The sequence below is a fragment of the Eschrichtius robustus genome, chromosome 1 (assembly GCF_028021215.1).
Source record: "Eschrichtius robustus isolate mEscRob2 chromosome 1, mEscRob2.pri, whole genome shotgun sequence".
NCBI lineage: Eukaryota > Metazoa > Chordata > Mammalia > Artiodactyla > Eschrichtiidae > Eschrichtius > Eschrichtius robustus.
Window position 1 is genome coordinate 32,690,147 of NC_090824.1, and position 20,980 is coordinate 32,711,126.

The following is a 20,980-nucleotide window of genomic DNA, read 5'->3' on the forward strand; positions in this document are numbered from 1 at the left end:
GCGCAGGCTTAGTAGTTGTGGCGCACAGGCTTAGTTGCTCTGTGGCATGTGGGATCTCCCTGGACCAGGGCTTGAACCCGTGTCCTCTGCATTGACAGGCGGATTCTTAACCACTGCACCACCAGGGAAGTCCCTCAACTTTTCTTATGTAAAATAATATTTCTACATGTCTTGTGAAGATAGAGGAGTCAATAGGAGAAAGTGGCCAAAGCATTTTGGAAAAATGACACCAGACAACTGGTGTTACTATTTTAATGCTCAATACTGAGCTATTCTAAGAGTCTTTGTCTTTTCCAAGTTACTAAACTCACCAAAGTACTGCTAATCACAGCATTCATTTGAGACAAACTGTCAGAGCATGGAGAACACAAGATGGAAAAACAGCTCTATTCTGTGTAGAAGGTGACGTGGTAATTAGTCTTTTCATCATTCTCTCTAAACAATTCATAAAAGTCACCTTTGTTTAAAAAAAATCATGAATGTCAAGTTTTACTGCTAAGGAAGGACAAAAACGAGGGTAAAACTGAACTGGACTGAGCATACCGTTTCATTTGAAGGCCTTGGTTTCAGAACTCCACAATTCAAACTAATGAATAAATTACTAGGAAAGAAGATTGTCCTGTCAGCATTTTGACTATGCTCTACTCTGGGAAATGGAAATGAAAGATACCCCAGATTTGCAAATTAAGGGAAGATGAGAAGAGAGGAAAGGGATGTATGTACCGAAAAGAGAAAGAGCTAATTGCTCTCAAGAATTACTTGGGTTACCAGTAACCCATGTTACACCTGTAACCCAGTTACAGGTGTTACTCCCAAGAGCACTCCCCAATAAACTTCCTGCATGCAAATCTTCTCAGAGTCTGTTTTCTGGGGAACCCAACCTAAGGCACTGACAAAGCTCTTGTATTTGAAATATAAAGAATGAATACAACTCAATAAGAGACAAAATTAAAATTAAAAAATAAAAACGGGTAAAACACTGAACAGATACTTCACAAAAGATATATGAATGGCCAGGAAGCCCATGAAAAGGTGCTCAACATCATTTAAGCATCATGAAAGTGCAAATTGAAACCACAGTGAGATACCTCTTCACACCCACTAGAATGGCTAAAATTAAAAAGACTGACAACACTAAATGATGGCAAGGATATAGAGCAACTGGAACTCTCATACATTGTTGGTGAGAGCATAAAATGGTACAACCACTTTGGAGAACTGGTCATCTCCTATAAGGTTAAACCAGCAATTCCACTTTTGGGTATTTACCAAGAGAAATGAAAGCATATGTCCCCACCAAAATTTGTATAAGAATGCTCATAGAAGCTTTATCCATAATAGCCATAATCTGAATCAGATGTACAGCAACAGCAGAATGGATAAACAAACTGTGGTATACTTACAGAATGGAATACTAATCAGTAACAAAAAGGAAAAAATGACTGCTTCATACAGCAACATGAATCTCAAAAACATCAGCCCGATGTTTGAAAGGCCTTATACAAAGAGAGCATGTACTGAGTCCATTTATATAAAGCTTAAAAGCAGGCCAAACTATCTATGGCAATAGAAATCAGAACAGCGGCTGCTTCTGGCAGGAGGGTTACACAGTGGCAGAAAAGACTAACTGGAAAATGGCACCAGGTTATTTCTTTAGGATGATGGAAGTGTTCTAAATCTTGATTGGGATGTGAGTTACATTTATATACATTTGTCACATTTCAGCAAACTGTATTAAGATCTGTACCTTTTACTCTATAAAATTATCTGGAGAGTAATTTACTCAGCCAGGACCTCTGAAAGGATTCATTTCAGAACTATTCAATTTTAACAAGGCGTCTTCATGGCAGTTTTTCGAAATCAAGGTCAGAGGTCTATGAAGAATACCAAAAACCACTTTCAAAATGTTTTCTTGGGGAATTCCCTGGTGGCCTAGTGGTTAGGATTCTGGGCTTTCACTGCCATGGCCTGGGTTCAATCCCTGGTTGGGGAACTGAGATCCTGCAAGCTACGTGCTGCGGCTGAAAAAGAAATTCTTTTTTTCTTAATCTAATTTGTCATTCAGATAGTCCTTAAAAATCATTCACCAGAATTTTATGTAAAAAACTGCATGCAGAAACCAGTGGTGTTTACAACTGTGGATCAATCCACAAATTCACAAGGCACTTACCAGGTGCTTCATTATATTCTACACTGGAGTCACATGAAGCACTAGATTGAGACAAGTTTTAAAAGCAGGAGCACAGAAGAGTTTTTGAGGCTTGCATACCACAAAATTAAGGTGCTGAAATAGTACCATTTAAGAGAACTGAGGGGTACATACCATCCAGAATAACTATGGACACCACAAAAAAAACAAAAACAAAAACTTCAAATCTATAAAGTAAAAAATAATTCTCCTAAAATGCTGCCTTTTAAATTTTAAGTAATTTAAAATAATCTAATATTTTTAGATATTCTTGTTTCCAAGATGAAATTACTTATAATTCCATTCACTTATTTACACGGACCAGATTTCTGAACATTATCCTATCACAACAGATTTTATAAGAAATTTCCCAAAGGCCCAAGCTAGAGAACAGTCAAATCTCCATGTGTAGCTAATATCATTACAAAAAAATTATGGTAAATCTTTAAAGTACATAGTCATGAAATTACACTTCTTTGTTAATCATGTATGAACAATTAAATGCTCTCAGCTGAAGGAATGTGAACGGGAGCCTGGTCCAAATTTTTAGAAAGACAGTAAAAATTTTTATTAATCTTTAGACACATACTTTTGAAAGTGTGATACTAGCTACCAAAGTTATCAACATGGAATCCAAGTTTAAGAACTGCAAGAAATTTAAGAAATGATCCTCGCTCTATGAAGATGGAGAATCAAAAGCCAAAAATGAGGGATGATTTGACCGAGATCACACAGCTAGGCTAGTTAGTGTAGAGGCATGATTAGATTTGACATCGTACTCTGCTGCCCTGTGCATTCCAAGACAATGTCCCTCATATGGCACAAGACATAAATCCATTATATAAAATTTACCTCTAAAAAAAAAGATAAAATCCAATCACACAACCTCTTTAAATAGTGTGTCAGAAAAATCCCTTAGCAACATCAAGAGGAAAACCAAAATTACAATTAGTTATAATTGTTCTCTGTTGACATTTTCTAAAGGTCTGTGGCAAAATGAGAAATAAGGACAATGTAATGAGCTTTTCATAACATTTTATTTCTTCAATGTAGAGGACTATTCTGTACTCTAAGATTATGTCCTACATACTCTTTTATGTTAAAATGTCCTTTCTTTTAAGAAATGATGGTGACAATAGTTTTTGTTTTTTAGTGTCCTTACTTGGCAAAATTAAAGCAGGCAATCCTTTATCAATTCTCCTGAATTTCAAATATATTACTGACCTGTGAAATCCAAACGCCTGGAAAACCCTGATCTACAACAGTGTAAGCATGAGATCTGTATTACAATACCATTAAAAAAGTCAGAAAAAAAAGAATTTGAGAATTTGTAAAAAAGAGATCATTGAGGTAAACTTGAGTAAATCATCTAGCTTTGTAATATTTCCTCTGAGGAAAGGCAGTGTGAGCTAAAATTACTGTATTATGTTTTCAGTCTATTTTGAAATTAAAGCACATTTATTTACCAAATGAAGTTAAACTAAGTTAACTAAATTAAGCAAACCTATGTTTGTTCCTGGAACTCCTTACCCCAAAACTTTAAGCTCTATGAAGGCAGAAACTTTTTTTTTTTTTTTAATTTTTATTTATTTATTTATGGCTGTGTTGGGCCTTCGTTTCTGTGTGAGGGCTTTCTCTAGTTGCCGCGAGCGGGGGCCACTCTTCATTGCAGTGCGCAGGCCTCTCACTATCGCGGCCTCTCTTGTTGCGGAACACAGGCTCCAGACGCGGCAGGCTCAGTAATTGTGGCTCACGGGCCTAGGTGCTCCGTGGCATGTGGGATCCTCCCAGACCAGGGCTCGAACCCGTGTCCCCTGCATTGGCAGGCAGATTCTCAACCACTGCGCCACCAGGGAAGCCCCTTTTTCTTTTTTTTTTTTTTTTTTTTTTTTTTTTATGAAACTCTCTAGGAGTTAAGCCAGCATTTTATTTATTTATTTATTTTTGGCTGTGTTGGGTCTTCGTTTCTGTGGGAGGGCTTTCTCTAGTTGCAGCAAGCGGGGGCCACTCTTCATCGCGGTGCGCGGGCCTCTCACTATAGCGGTCTCTCTTGTTGTGGAGCACAGGCTCCAGACGCGCAGGCTCAGTAGTTGTGGCTCACGGACCTAGTTGCTCCGCGGCATATGGGATCCTCCCAGACCAGGGCGCGAACCTGCATCCCCTGCATTGGCAGGCAGACTCTCAACCACTGCACCACCAGGGAAGCCCAGAAACTTTTGTTTTTAATTTCCTGCTGAATACTCAGTTTATAGAACAGTATCTGGCACATAACAGATTCTCCCCTAAACATATACTAAGAGAATGAATTAAATGCCCAGCATCATGCAAGGCACTGGGGACTTGGTACCTGCCACTCCACTGGCCTTTAATATCAACAAATATACGAATGCACTGGAACCTCTTTAGAACACTTGTGCTGGGAAATAGGCCTAACAAGTCCCTTAAAAGCATAACCATATCTAGAATTTTCAGTGGTTATTTGATTCAGAATTTATCCTTTGGCTCAAGGGGTATTAAAGTACATATAATGAAGAACCATAATAGGATTCCATCATAGTAAATGTGAGGCAATGTTGTCATCTGTCTCATTCATGCAAATACCTTAAATGACAACTGTTTTATTTCCAAGGAGCTCAAAACCTTGTTTCAATCTTCAGCACTGTTTCAATCACTGTTCAGTCACTGTTTCAATCTTCAGCAAAGCGACATAAAGATTATTTATTCTACATAACTTTCATCAGCTTGATAAATGTGTACTAACTTTCTTACAGCAACCTAATTATAGAGGCAACACTTGTGATTGAAAAAAAATCAATAGTCAAAAAAATAAGCATAATTGTCATGGGTTATAGTTTCAATTTTTCTTAAAAAAATTTTTTTTAACTACCTAAATCATTTTTTTTAAAAACATCTTTATTGAAGTATAATTGCCTTACAATGGTGTGTTAGCTTCTGCTTTATAACAAAGTGAATCAGTTATACATATACAATATGTTCCCATTTCTCTTCCCTCTTGCATCTCCCTCCCTCCCACCCTCCCCATCCCACCCCTCTAGGTGGTCACAAAGCACCAAGCTGATCTCCCTGTGCTATGCGGCTGCTTCCCACTAGCTATCTATTTTACATTTGGTAGTGTATATATGTCCATGACACTCTCTTACCCTGTCACATCTCACCCCACCCCCTCCCCATATCCTCAAGTCCATTCTCTGGTAGGTCTGTGTCTTTATTCCCGTCTTGCCACTAGGTTCTTCATGGCCTTTTTTTTTTTTTTTTCCTTAGATTCCGTATATATGTGTTAGCATACTGTATTTGTTTTTCTCTTTCTGACTTACTTCACTCTGTATGACAGACTCTAACTCCATCCACCTCATTACAAATACCTCCATTTCATTTCTTTTTATGGCTGAGTAATATTCCATTGTATATATGTGCCACATCTTCTTTATCCATTCATCTGTCGATGGACATTTAGGTTGCTTCCATGTCCTGGCTATTGTAAATAGAGCTGCAATGAACATTTTGGTACATGACTCTTTTTGACCTATGGTTTTCTCAGGGTATATGCCCAGTAGTGGGATTGCTGGGTCGTATGGTAGTTCTATTTGTAGTTTTTTCAGGAACCTCCATACTGTTCTCCATAGTGGCTGTATCAATTTACATTCCCACCAACAGTGCAAGAGTGTTCCCTTTCCTCCACACCCTCTCCAGCATTTATTGTTTCTAGATTTTTTGATGATGGCCATTCTGACCGGTGTGAGATGATATCTCATTGTAGTTTTGATTTGCATTTCTCTAATGATTAATGATGTTGAGCATTCTTTCATGTGTCTGTAGGCCATCTGTATATCTTCTTTGGAGAAATGTCTATTTAGGTCTTCTGCCCATTTTTGGATTGGGTTGTTCGTTTTTTTGTTATTGAGCTGCATGAGCTGCTTGTAAATCTTGGAGATTAATCCTTTATCAGTTGCTTCATTTGCAAATATTTTCTCCCATTCTGATGGTTGTCTTTTGGTCTTGTTTATGGTTTCCTTTGCTGTGCAAAAGCTTTTAAGTTTCATTAGGTCCCATTTGTTTATTTGTGTTCTTATTTCCATTTCTCTGGGAGCTGGGTCAAAAAGAATCTTGCTGTGATGTATGTCATAGAGTGTTCTGCCTATGTTTTCCTCTAAGAGTTTGATAGTGTCTGCCCTTACACTTAGGTCTTTAATCCATTTTGAGTTTATTTTTGTGCATGGTGTCAGGGAGTGTTCTAATTTCATACTTTTACATGTAGCTGTCCAATTTTCCCAGCACCACTTATTGAAGAGGCTGTCTTTTCTCCACTGTATATGCTTGCCTCCTTTATCAAAGATAAGGTGACCATATGTGTGTGGGTTTATCTCTGGGCTTTCTATCCTGTTCCATTGATCTATATTTCTGTTTTTGTGCCAGTACCAAACTGTCTTGATTACTGAAGCTTTGTAATATAGTCTGAAGTCAGGGAGCCTGATTCCCCCAGCTCCATTTTTCGTTCTCAAGATTGCTTTGGCTATTCGGGGTCTTTTGTGTTTCCATACAAATTGTGAAATTTTTTGTTCTAGTTCTGTGAAAAATGCCAGTGGTAGTTTGATAGGGATTGCATTGAATCTGTAGATTGCTTTGGGTAGTAGAGTCATTTTCACAATGTTGATTCTTCCAATCCAGGAACATGGTATATCTCTCCATCTATTTGTATCATCTTTAATTTCTTTCATCAGTGTCTTATAATTTTCTGTATACAGGTCTTTTGTCTCCTTAGGTAGGTTTATTCCTAGATATTTTATTCTTTTTGTTGCAGTGGTAAACGGGAGTGTTTTCTTAATTTCACTTTCAGATTTTTCGTCATTAGTGTATAGAAATGCGAGAGATTTCTGTGCATTTATTTTGTATCCTGCTACTTTACCAAATTCATTGATTAGCTCTAGGAGTTTTCTGGTAGCATCTTTAGGATTCTCTATGTATAGTATCGTGTCATCTGCAAAGAGTGACAGCTTTACTTCTTCTTTTCCGATTTGGATTCCTTTTATTTCTTTGTCTTCTCTGATTGCTGTGGCTAACACTTCCAAAACTATGTTGAACAATAGTGGTGAGAGTGGGCAACCTTGTCTTGTTCCTGATCTTAGTGGAAATGGTTTCAGTTTTTCACCATTGAGGACAATGTTGGCTGTGGGTTTGTCATATATGGCCTTTATTATGTTGAGGAAAGTTCCCTCTATGCCTACTTTCTGCAGGGCTTTTATCATAAATGGGTGTTGAATTTTGTCGAAAGCTTTCTTTGCATCTATTGAGATGATCATATGGTTTTTCTCCTTCAATTTGTTAATATGGTGTATCACATTGATTGATCTGCGTATGTTGAAGAATCCTTGCATTCCTGGGATAAACCCCACTTGATCACGGTGTATGATCCTTCTAATGTGCTGTTGGATTCTGTTTGCTAGTATTTTGTTGAGGATTTTTGCATCTATGTTCATCAGTGATATTGGCCTGTAGTTTTCTTTCTTTGCGACATCTTTGTCTGGTTTTGGTATCAGGGCGATGGTGGCCTCGTAGAATGAGTTTGGGAGTGTTCCTCCCTCTGCAATATTTTGGAAGAGTTTGAGAAGGATAGGTGTTAGCTCTTCTCTAAATGTTTGATAGAATTCGCCTGTGAAGCCATCTGGTCCTGGGCTTTTGTTTGTTGGAAGGTTTTTAATCACAGTTTCAATTTCAGTGCTTGTGATTGGTCTGTTCATAGTTTCTGTTTCTTCCTGGTTCAGTCTCGGCAGTTTGTGCATTTCTAAGAATCTGTCCATTTCTTCCAGGTTGTCCATTTTATTGGCGTAGAGTTGCTTGTAGTAATCTCTCATGATCGTTTGTATTTCTGCAGTGTCAGTGGTTACTTCTCCTTTTTCATTTCTAATTCTATTGATCTGAGTCTTCTCCCTTTTTCTCTTGATGAGTCTGGCTAATGGCTTACCAGTTTTGTTTATCTTCTCAAAGAACCAGCTTTTAGTTTCATTGAGTTTTGCTATTGTTTCCTTCATTTCTTTTTCATTTATTTCTGACCTGATCTTTATGATTTCTTTCCTTCTGCTGGCTTTGGGGGTAAAGCATTTTAGACTCCATCTTATTTATTTCAAGCACTTGAGATGTGGCTCCATGTTATTTGTACAGCTGTATTCTTTCACACAACTTCACAATTTGTTATTTAATCTCAAAACTATGTACATGTCAAAGTTAAGATGCTGACATTTTGCTTATGGTTCCCTCCTTTGCTTATGGTAAATCACTAAAAGGGTGTATTTAAATGAAGAACTACAAATTCCAAGTGTTGGTCCAAGATGAAAAGAGTTCCCAAAGCAACAGTTTCTGGTGGAGAAATGAAATATTTGCTCAAGAGAGGCATGAACTGTGCAATGCCATTCATTTTATGATATCTCATTTTACAATTTCACATCTGTAGCCTGACTAAGCCAAAGGATTGACCAGAAGTATTAATTAAAACAACAGTTTGTATTCAATGCCATTAGCTATCAGTGCAGTGCAAAGCTTTGAAGTCAGTTTAGTTTTCTTGGCAGACACCAAGGTAGTTAAATGGTTTTTCTTTCCTTGCTCATAGAAACAGTCAATAAATTGTTTGGTTCAACTAGACACATGCTGATAATTTTAAAAGCTTTTAATACTGAAGATTGTTTATTTCAATCTCCCTTATACCATGTTCATGTTAGTTCTGAAAGCATCAACTATAGTTTCCTAAAAAATCAAAGATGCATCTCATGTTATGAGACTGATCCCTTCAAAGCTCCAGGCACTGAAGAGATGAAATATCATAGGGCACAAAGTAACTCTTGTTCAAGCAACAAAGGCTTTCTCCATATTCTTACAAATAAGCCTGCTTCAAGGAGATACTTCCTAATGTCAATTTAACTACTACATTATCTGCTGCTAACTGTCAGTAACACATAACGAAGAAAACTCAAATATGAACTCGATTCTTCAAGTCCTTACAACTGAGGCAAGATGCCAAAAAGCTTCCTGCCTCTAAGTAGTGGCTCTGTGATACTGAGCAAGTTCAATATCCTTCAGGGCTGCCACTACTACTGCGATCATGTAGGAGTATAATGTTAACACATTTAGCACAGAGTAGCTGTTATTATTACTTATCTTCAGCCTCATCAGTAGCATGCAATAAATGCTTCTAAGCCCCTCCTCCACAAGAATCACAAAACAAAACCCAGATACTTGGACAGAAGTTCAAGTGAACAATGCTACCACAGTTGCCATTATGCCAGTGGCATATAGGCTTCCCCTTTCCTAATTCATTTGACATAGAGGTAAGAACAAGCAATACTTTATTGATGCCACTTCCTTCAATCTTGGAAGACAAGACTAACTTGTCTTTTTGTATAAGAGTCCTTTCTAAAAATAAAAGGAAATCCCATAAGATTGTTCGATGTGACTACAAAAACAAACAAAAACCCGTTGATGCATGGGAAAGACCTGGGCAAACACTGGCAATGAAATATTATATTATTAATACATAAGAAGTTTGATTGAACTGAGAAAATTAAAATAATAAACTACATTTTCTCTATCAAATTAGCAAAGTTTTAAAAATTAAAAATGATAGTACTCAGTGTTTGTGAGAACACAGTGTCATTTGCATTTGTTGAAAAAAAATGCGTTTAAAAAAACTGGTACTATAGATTGAGAACCTTCTTGAAGGTGTTTACGCTCTTTAATCCTGTCTTTCTACCCCTGAGGAAATACTCTGAAATATGGTCATAGCATTAGACACAAAAATATTCATTCAACACTATTATCATAGCAAAAACTTGAAAACAAATTAAATGCATAGTAAGAATTTCTGTATATAAAATAACTGAACGTAATGAAGACATGAAAAAGTGCCTATAGGGGATTTCCCTGGTGGCGCAGTGGTTAAGAATCTGCCTGCCAAGGCAGGGGACACGGGTTCGAGCCCTGGTCCGGGAAGATCCCACGTGCCGCGGAGCAACGAAGCCCGTGAGCCACAACTACGGAGCCTGCACTCTACAGCCCACGAGCCACAACTACTGAGCCCACGTGCCACAACTACTGAAGCCTGCCGCGCCTAGATCCTGTGCTCCACAACAGAGAAGCCACCGCAATGAGAAGCCTGCGCACCGCAACTAAGAGTAGCCCCCACTTGCGGCAACTAGAGAAAGCCTGCACGCAGCAACGAAGACCCAATACAGCCAAAAAAAAAAAGTGCCTATAGGGAATTCCCTGGTGGTCCAGTGGTTAGGACTTGGCACTTCCATTGCCAAGGGCCCAGGTTCAATCCCTGGATCCCACAAGCCACGCAGCATGCCCCCCGCCCCAAAAAAGTGCTTAGAACATGTTTTTAATAATAAAGGAAAATGTTTATAATTACCAGGTAAAAAGAACGGGAAATGTAAATTTATACATATACCACATAATCCACCATTTAAAAATGCAAACAAATAGAAAAAAAAAAAAGAATGAAAAGAAACAAAAATGTTACTAGTGATTCTCACTGGACAGTGGATGATTTTATTTTCCTTTTACACATTATCATATTTTTTTAAATTTGCCACAAAGAATCCCTATTATATAGCCAGGCTTAAAAAATTTTTTTTGTTGATTTAATTAGAGGCTATATAAACAGTGGCTTTGAACTTAGTAAACCCTGAGGGTCAGTTTCCTCATCTATAAACAGGATAAGAATTCTTCCCTTTCAATGTTACTGTTAAAATCAGTGCAGAACTTGACACATGAGTTGATACTGTAGCTACTGTTATTATTAATTATTATACTGTGGTGGGATTAGAGAGCACAGTGCCCTTAATACGCACGTAGAGATGTTTTCCCCTTTACCAAGCGGTTCTAAACACGTAGTAACACTTCAAATTACTACAAAACACTTAGGTTTTGTAGTAATTTGAAATGTTTTTCAGTCTCCCCCCTTGTTGTCATACTGTGACTTATTTCCTCTACTTGTTGCCCCACCCCTTCTAGTTTGCTCTTTCTACTTTACAGAGAGCTTAGAAATCAGACAGTCCAGCCCAGAGGATTGAGACTGGCATTTCAAAACATAGGGGTTTTTTTGGTTTTGTTTTGTTTCGTTTTTGGCTGTGTTGGGTTTTTGTTACTGCACGTGGGCTTTCTCTAGTTGCAGCGAGCGGGGGCTACTCTTCATTGCAGTGCACAGGCTTCTCATTGCGGTGGCTTCTCTTGTTGTGGAGCACGGGCTCTAGGCACACGGGCTTCAGTAGTTGCAGCACATGGGCTCAGTAGTTGCAGCACGTGTGCCGTAGAGCACAGGCTCAGTAGTTGTGGCACACGGGCTTAGCTGCTCCGTGGCATGTGGGATCTTTCCGGACCAGGGATCGAACCCATGTCCCCTGCATTGGCAGGCGGATTCTTAACCACTGCGCCACCAGGGAAGTCCAAAACACAGGTTTTTTGACCCACACAGCGACGCAATAATATTTGAATTAGTAGCCAAAGTGTAAAATTTAGAAGATTCATATAAAAATCCAGATTTCCAACTTCTGAAAAGTAGGAAGATTTGGCAACAGCAGGGCTGGTGTCATCAAATGGCACATGCTCTTCTGTGCCACAGTTGACCACGGTTCTCATGACTCCCTTAGACTCCCAGGCACTGACACTGGAGGTTAGCTGCCACACATCATGACACTTGGACCATTTTATCTTCCTCCAGGCCTGATTCACTGCTCAGCCTCAATACTTATATGATTTTATGACCCATTACCTAGCTGTATTAGTCAGGGTTCAGTCAGGAAATGGAAATCATAAAGTAATTTGAACCAGAAAAATTTAATACAAAGAGTAACTATAAAAGGGGACTGGAATAATGAGAAATTAGCCAGTAAGAAAGAACTCTAAAGAACATAAGAACTGCAGCTAAAAGTAGCAGTGACTACCTAGGACCAAAATAAGATCTGCTCAAAGAAGAGGTCTCATAAGGGTTGAGATCCAAACTCTGCTGGAGAGGGCATGGCTGGGGCTCAATGAACAGCAGTAAAAGGTCTGGGACCAATTCCGAGGTATATGTGTGGTGGTGGGCTTTCCCTAGACCAAGCAATGCTTGGACACCAGTAGGGTGTCCCACAATTCAGTTCAATCCTAACACTACCCGGAAATAGCATCAGGTCCTACAAGACTGGCCCCCTGCCATTTCAGATGCCAGTTCCAAGTCCAGGTTGTTACCAGTGCTTCTGACCAACTAGCTATAGATCGGAGGTTCCTTGGGTTCAATTAATTGGCTAGAGTAGCTCACAGAACTCAGAAAAACATTTTACCTACTAGATTACCTGTTTATTATAAAAGAATATAACTCAAGAACAGCCAGATATAAGAGATTCATAGGCAAGGTGTGGGGAAAGGTCACGGAGCTTCCATGCTCTCTGAGCATGCAACTCTCCCAGCACCTCCATGTGTTCACCAAACCAGATCTCCAAACCCTATCCTTTGGGGCTTTATGGAGGCTTCATTACATAGGCATGATTGATTAAATCACTGGCCACTGACGATTCATTCAACCTCCATCCCCTTTCCCCTCCCTGGTGGGACCGTTAAGTTCCAACCCTTGGAATCATGTGGTTGGTTCTCCAGGTGACAAGCCCCCATCCTTAGGTTACCTAGTGGCTTTCCAAAAGTCACCTCATTCACATAGTAAGACACCTTTATGGCTCTTATCATTTAGGAAATTCCAAGGGTTTTAGGAACTCTGTGCCAGGAAAAGGAGGAAAAGCAAATACATACTTCTTATTATAAATCACAATATCACAAGCAGAGAAGTTTCTGTGGTGCCACACTGGTGTTAACTCACTGGAAATCTGCACTCTAGGGTGTTGGGCAAACTGTTCATGGGAAAGGGTCTCACCAGAGAGACTCTCCTATAAAACCACCCAAGACGGGGTTGCCAGTGGGAACTACTGACTGCTGGGTGCTGGAGAAGCTGTGTGTTCAGCAGGAGTCTGGGGCTTTGAAAGCCACCTGCAGTGCAGAAGCTGGACACTGGTGAGGCTGGCTGTGCCACAGGAATCAAGTCGCCTAGAAGGCCTGCTGAGCAAGCCTGCCAGAACCAAGAGGGAAAACCCCTTCTTCTTACAACTTCTCTCCAGTATCCTCTACTGACAAAGCTTAACATTGTGCCAGCTGGCAAAGGAAAAATATTTAAAGGGCCCACATCCATTTTTGCAGCGTAGCTAATGAAGAGTGAATTTGGAGCTGAGAGGCAATAAATTGATAACTGGCACACCAGCTTACTAAAATTACACAAAAAGATACACAGGAGCCAAGTGAGAGCCAAGAACAGTAGAGAGCAAGTAAAATGCTTGCTCTTAAGGCTATCTATTTAGTTAATCAGAGACTTTTCTGGTCCTTTAGATTGCTGAGGCTTCTGGATGGACAAGTTCTACATAACAGAGGTGCTATCAATATTCTTTTCCTTCACCTCTATTAATAATAACATTCACTAAGTACTTACTAAGCCAGGCACGTTCAATTATAATCACCTTACATATATTAACTCATTTAATCCTCACAATAATCCTATAAGGTAGATACTTCTATTATCCCCACTTTGTACAACAGAGGCAGCGAAAAGTTCAAGTAATTTGTACAGGCTCACAAAGCCAGCAAATGGCAGAGCCATGATCTGAACCTACACAGTCTAGCTCCAGAATCTATACTCTTAAGCACCATGCTAAACTGCTTCTCTATAAAACCTATTTCATTGTTTCATCTTTTGCTTTTAGCACCTGTCTTCTTTCCCCAACTTGCCTTTGTCAAATGTATAAAGAATTAAAGAAAGGAACATATACAACAAGGTGCAGAAGCTAGGGCATAATTGTTTGGTTAATAGAAAATTGACCTCCACATAAATACAGGGTTCACAATCGATTGTTTAATGTAATTATCTAGTAGTTAACCCCAAGACCCTGCCCCTTAAAAATCTATATAATCAGGGCAGAGGAATTTGCAAACCAACTATTACCTGCTTCTTTTGCAATGAAGTTGGATATTGAATATTAGTATTAAAGGAGAATTGAGATTTTTATAATTCCATCATAAGTTTTAAGAAATACCTGTACTCATGGTTAGCATTACTACTTATTACTTGGAATTCCAAATTGAGCTACAGAGGCTCTTAAACTTCACTGTCATTCAACAAAGTCTCACATCTAAATTCTTCAATGAGAGGAGAGGTTAAGACTGTCATACAGAAGCATTCTGAATCCATTTCAGGTCTTCTTCCCTCAAAAAGGATGTCAATTCTTGAAGAGCACAATTTAGAATTGACTAAACTATGAAGATATCGAGATATAGAGTGTGAAGTTAATCTTGAATAGTTTAAAATGAGAACTGCTTCAGATTCCAACTTGGCAGGTGCTAATTTAAAGGGCATCTAAGACATATTCAGTCTTTCTTATAGGTTTCAATGGTATTCAGAGATTGTTTACCTCAGTAGTTTTAATTCTGCTACACTGAGTGAGCACAAGGCATGAGATGTACTCTGGAAGGTAAAATGTTAGTGATGCAAAAGATATTCCTAGTTGGGGGAGCTAAAGGTGCCGATTTAGATCCATAATATTTTCATTCCTTCTTTACAGTGTTCATTAGGAAAGAAAATATCATCTAATGGTCAAGTGCTTTGGACTGGTAATCAAACTGACTTAGTTCAAATCCCACCTCTACCAGGTATGTGATGTCTTCAAGCCTGAGTATCTATCTCATAGCCTCATCCTGAGGATTAAATAAGATAATGCACATCATTGCCTGGTACATAGACGGAGCTCAATACGCATTAACTATTATTAATATTATTATGCAGATAAATTTCAATGATGTTTATCCATATAACTTTTTCAGGAAAATAATATTGAATCAGATTGCATCTAGACTTTGATTCAAACTTAGCTTTATCAAGCAAAGATACTTATGAGACAATAACATTATAAGACAATAATCTGAGGGAAGACAAAGTTACTGATTGCTTTCCAGATACGGATAAACTACAGAGAATTCAAAGTTTCAAAGTCTAAAATTTAGAAATGAAATTCCAAACAACTGTAAAATCTATTGTATTACCATAAAAGAATAAAAGGTTAATACACCAGAAAATGCAAAAGTCCTTAAAAATGCAACTTTGTCAAATCTATTTTAAAAATAATCAATTGTCAGAGAAAAAACATACTGAACAAATTCGTTCTTTAGACACAAACCTTTGATTTGGTGGTAACTCAAAGCGCCAAAGAGATTTATTATGAATGAGTCAGTTATTATCATTAGACACAAAATAAAAACTTTAACACATGAAAAACAAAACAAAGCTTAAAATGAGAATAAGTATAATGAAGAAGAGAAAGTTAGCTACTAAGAAAAATACTATAAAGCAGGGAGACCAAAGGAAAAGCCCTGGCCTCTCCAAATGAAACATTCATGGTGAACAGGAATGCCAACCCCTAAACAAGACTTTTTGGATTCCAAATTGCTGAGAAGTTTCATGACTGGGGGAGGCGGGGAGTTTACCCCTTAATAGAGGTCTGTTCCAAAATAAAAGGTTTAAAAATTATAATTTAGAACAAAGTTATAAAAATGAAAATCTTAAAAAAGTTTTCACAATCAGTACTGAGAATAATCCTCAGTATTTTTTAAAGTTCTTATTATGTTCTAGATACAGTGTTAAGCCCTGTGCTTATGTTATTTCCTTACATCCTCACAACAATCCTATAAAGTCATTTAAGACAAGAAGAGTTGGATGTTAAACAGCTTGCTCAAGCAGTGACACTGATTTTGACCTACACTACCCATCTCAGACAGTTCCTTTTGAAATTAGTGCATTACTAATTGCCTTAAAAATTTTATAGGGACTTCCCTGGTGGCCCAGTGGTTAAGAATCCGCCTGCCAATGCAGGGGACACGGGTTCCATCCCTGGTCCAGGAAGATCCCACATGCCGCGGAGCAACTAAGCCCGTGTGCCACAACTACTGAGGCTGCACTCCAGAGCCCATGAGCCACAACTATTGAGCCCACGCTCTGCAACTACTGAAGCCCGTGTGCCTAGAGCCCGTGCTCCGCAACAAGAGAAGCCACCGCAATGAGAAGCCCGCGCACCACAACGAAGAGTAGCCCCCACTCACCACAACTAGAGAAAGCCCACACGCAGATGCAGCCAAAGCCCAATGCAGCCAAAAATAAATAAACTTCTAAAAAAAAAAAAAACTTTATTGAAGTAAGAATAGCACTACTTTCATCTGCATATCTATGGATCTATACTGTTTCAACACATGAAAAACGTGGCATTATAATCCAAACTGGTCTGTAATAAGAAAAGTACAAAATGAGAGAAAGCCTTCAAAAAGTTTTATAGCAATATGATATTTACAATTATAGGAGTAATTGTATGTCTGTTAAATCTCACAATACTGCATTTGGGCTTGTATTTTGTATGCTTTTTTTTTTTAATTATTTGTTTTATTTTTGGCTGTGTTGGGTCTTCGTTGCTGTGCGCGGGCTTTCTCTAGTTGCGGCGAGCGGGGGTCACTCTTCGTTGTGGTGCACGGGCTTCTCATTGCGGTGACTTCTCTTGTTGCAGAGCACGGGCTCTAGGCATGTGGGCTTCAGTAGTTGTGGCACGCAGGCTCAGTAGTTGTGGCTCACGGGCTTAGCTGCTCTGGGCGTGTGGGATCTTCCCAGACCAGGGCTCGAACCCGTGTCCCCTGCATTGGCAGGCAGATTCTTAACCACTGCGCCACCAGGGAAGCCCTGTATGCCTTTTTTCCACTTCATTTTCTTAGTATTTCATTTCCACATGCATATTGCTCTGCAATGGAATGGAAGTTAAACAAAAACTGGCATGCACCAGAGAATCTGAGGAGTGCTGCCCTAGAGCTCTAGTGCAAACACTGCTTTCCCAGCTCCGTGACAAAGAGGAGACGTGCTCAGGTAAATGACAATCCTCAGACCATCAATATAAAATCTCACACTGGCCATCATTTATATCTGAACTTCATTCCTCAGTCAGAGCACCTGATAAGCTGGGTTTATCCTAGGTAATGTTAAGTTGCAGGCTCTCAACCTACTTATGTAGCATTTTCATTTAGAGTCTAAGAAAACTGCTCATTAACAACTGAATCTTAAAAACACAATATAGTGCTAAACTAGTGTGTCCAACTCTTTTATCCGACAAAACCTCATTTGTGTAAAGCATGTTTTGGCTGCCTTTACAAGTTTAATTTTTCTCCTGCCCGTATGCTGAAGAAGAAAGCATCTTGATTATCAGTCACTTATAAATGCATTTGAGAATCAGAGATTTTGTTCCTTTGTTTTAGAAGTCATTTAGGCATAAGGAAGTTACAGAAGCATCAAGAAAGTTGGTTGGGGGGCAAGGCAGTGGAGAAAGTGACAAAAAAATCAATGCCACACAAACCTCTTGATGGTCAGATATGGCAGCTAGACACCACTGCTACAGCAATTTCAGACTACTTGATTTTAACTCATTTCCAAATACTAATCCTGCCATAATTAATGGCTTTATTAATCTTTTATTCCTGCTCTGAGAAATTCTGAAGAAAAAAGTTTTGCATGACAAAGCAGCAGACAGATTAAGAACATGAATAAAAAGCGTTATCTTTTCATATAAATGAAAGTGAACTGCAAAATAAATTAGGTTTATTGGTCCTTTTATTTATAATAACTCCAGTCCCCAAGAAAAGCTAGACTTCCTTAAAAAGAAAAGTTGTTTAGCCAATGTAGGAGTTTGGGGAGCTATTCTCTAAGGGTAGAAACTGTGCTTCCTAGTCTCCATGAATGAAGTTTATTTTTTACACATTTATCATCTCACTAGTTTCACAATACATTGATCTATAATAATAGTATAATTTGTCTAGAAAAAAATGCTAATTCCTTGGAGATAAAAATCACCAGTTGAATTCTAAAATGTCTTTAACTAAGTTATACATAACTTTTATTTTTGTCCTAACAGCTCAAAATGCAGTTACTGCTGTAATAATGAACAGATATTATGAATGATGATTTATAGCATTTCAAGACCTGCATCTGGAAAAAGACCATTCGATCATCCATTTAGAAAGCCATAAGTGACATATCATACTAATTATCTTTATTAATAGCCTAGTTAACTACACCACTCACATACACATTTCCTTCAGTAAGAAAAGAAGATAGCATATACCTGCATATTGCAAAAATCACTCAAGACAGTTTGAGAAAATACTGAAACTGGAAAAGGTCTAAGAACTTTATAGAAATAAAAAGTTCTACCAGTTCTTCATTTGAATTAATTATAATTCTTGATAAATGTTATCTCAATAAGTTTTAAAATATACAAGCCAACTTAAACTTCACAAATGTCAGCCCTAATAATATCAACTCAATTCTACTGTAGTTATAAGAAAATATGATTTATGCCAGAGGAGAGATAGCAGGCTCACAAAGGACTGGGCAGGCAGGTAGCCCAAATGAGTGAAGTAGGCTTCACAGCCAAGAAGGACCATGACAATCTACCACTACTCAGCTCTAGCCAACTGTTACCTTGAGGAATAAAGACAAAAACCAATAACAATAAAATTAACATTCTGCTAACCTAATAAAGTAAGTCTGTGGGCTAGATATGGTACATGGGCTACCAGTTTGCTACCTCTGCCACAAGGGACAGAGTGGCTAAGAACTGCTCTGGGTCAGAAAAACTGAGATTGAAAAAACAGCTCTGACTCTAACACACTTCATGAACTCGTCCAAGTTACATGATCTAAGTGTTAGTCTCATCTGTACCTCACTGGGTTTTTAAAATGGAATTAGGTAATGTATATGCTCAATCATTAGATGCTGAAAGGAACGGATAAAAAAAGGAAACAGAAAAGGAGCAGCAGCAATTCAAGTCCCCCTATCTGGCTGTGGGCTTTATTTCTCAAACTCATAATGCCTAGTTCCGCCTTCTTTCTCACCCACAGGTTATTTTCTTTACCAGCAATAAATGCCTCCTCTTTCTTCAGGTTTCCTCAAGGCCTACCTCACACCTCACCTATACCTTCCCTTTATATCAATACTTCAGGCCATTCTCCACTCCCGTTTTCTTTGAAAGCACTTTCAGGACTGGCAGTGAAATTATCTTACTGCTGAACCCCAAGGTATACTCAAGAAATACTGAATGTAGTAGTTTTTCTCCCTCAATCTTTGAGCGCCATGCATGTTGTGAACTCCTTATGACAACCTGAAGAACCTATCTGCACTTTCACTGAACAATGCTTTCATCATTCTTCCCTGTTAATGTTTGTCCAAGTAATGATAAAGAATCAAAGAAATTAAACAAAATGTCAAACCATATTAACAAAAAAATTCATTTCTAAACAAACATTTGAAAACAACTTCAAAAACCCATTCAATGTTCTCCTTCTTTAAAAGGAAATGTGACTTAAGAACAATCTAATTTAGTGTTTTTCTTACTTCATTCTTATTACAGGTATCCAAAAAAATACCTTTTCCCAAGCTTGATTTTCTCAAAAAGAGAAGTTATATTGATTTCAACTCATATGGACAAACAACATACTCCATTTATATTTTGATTGCAATCTAGAATCTTGAGTCTTTGGAACTTCTGGGTATCAAAAGAACATTATGGTGCCTCTCTCCCGTAACATGCACAGAGTCTCAAATTTTGGTATGCAATTTCAGCGAGTTCAGAGTATTCCAGAATCTTCAGTGGATCCACCCACCCCCGTTAAGAACTCTAGTGATGAAGAGGAGGTTTGTTTATATTATTACATGTTATGCATCTTTCGAAAAGATAGTCTTCCTTAATAAGACCTTTAGCTCTGATATTAACTGGGGAAGCAGCTTCCCTTTACAACTGTCACTACTTCCCAGCTGCCATCCTGACAGCTAACAGAAAATTGAGAACTTCTTACCTCCGAGAAATTAACAGCCAAAGGAATGATTCCAGCCACGTAACATCCCACCAACATAGCCAGAGACAGCAGACTAATGGAGATGAAATCATCCATTCTGCCCTCCTTTATTCACCCACCACCAGACTACAAATTCTCGAGGCTTCGAGGGGTGCTTAGGTTCTTAAACGCGTGTGGTTGTTCAAAGATAACAAGTGGACTTTCAGTTCTTTGGTCCTCCCCACCGGCAGATGTGTTCACGAGGCACTTTTCTCTTGAACGTACCTGGAAACAGCCCCTTTTTGCTGATACTAGCACCAGAGAGAACTTTCAACAATTTTAGGTCCCTGCCCGTAAATTTTCCGATACCAGTCACTGGATTCCCGTGGGTTAACAGATGAGAAAAGTCAATGGGAAAATATGCGAGTGAGCGATTTCTTCAGTCGTCGGAATAAGGGTGGCACAATGGGCCTACTTCCTCCACGAACAGCGTTCCAGACGGCAGCAGAAAAGGACGAAAACCCAAGCGAACTTGTTCGTTCTTCCAGCGGCCCTATCTCCCTGGAGCCGCCCCGCCTGTGATCCTCCCAGGTCTGGGACCAGCCCACCAATCCCGGCAAACTCTCTTCCGAGTCTAGAATGAGGAAAGGAGTCCTGCAGATTTCTAACGATGGGCCTTAGGGGTTCAGCAGCGAAGCTGATACAAAGCTGTCTCTGCCCTATACCCAGTGCTGCCCATGTTACTCCACTCCGCTGGGCCTTGACCCGGAGCCACCGATACTACAGCTGCCATGGCCGCCAAGTGGCACCTCTTCATTACTCCACTTCCGGATTGCCTTACCACCCCCT

General features: G+C 38.9%; 1 protein-coding gene across 2 annotated transcripts in view; it reads right to left on the minus strand.

Moving 5' to 3' along the window:
- SLC39A9 (solute carrier family 39 member 9) overlaps positions 1 to 20,944 on the minus strand; it is a 51,898-nt gene extending 30,954 nt beyond the window's left edge. For both annotated transcript variants that reach the window (XM_068543645.1, XM_068543643.1), the window contains exon 1: positions 20,153 to 20,944. In XM_068543645.1, coding sequence (XP_068399746.1) covers positions 20,153 to 20,248 — 96 coding nt within the window. In that variant the 5' untranslated portion in view covers positions 20,249 to 20,944. The remainder of the gene's footprint in view (positions 1 to 20,152) is intronic.
- Between the last annotated feature and the right edge of the window lie 36 nt (positions 20,945 to 20,980).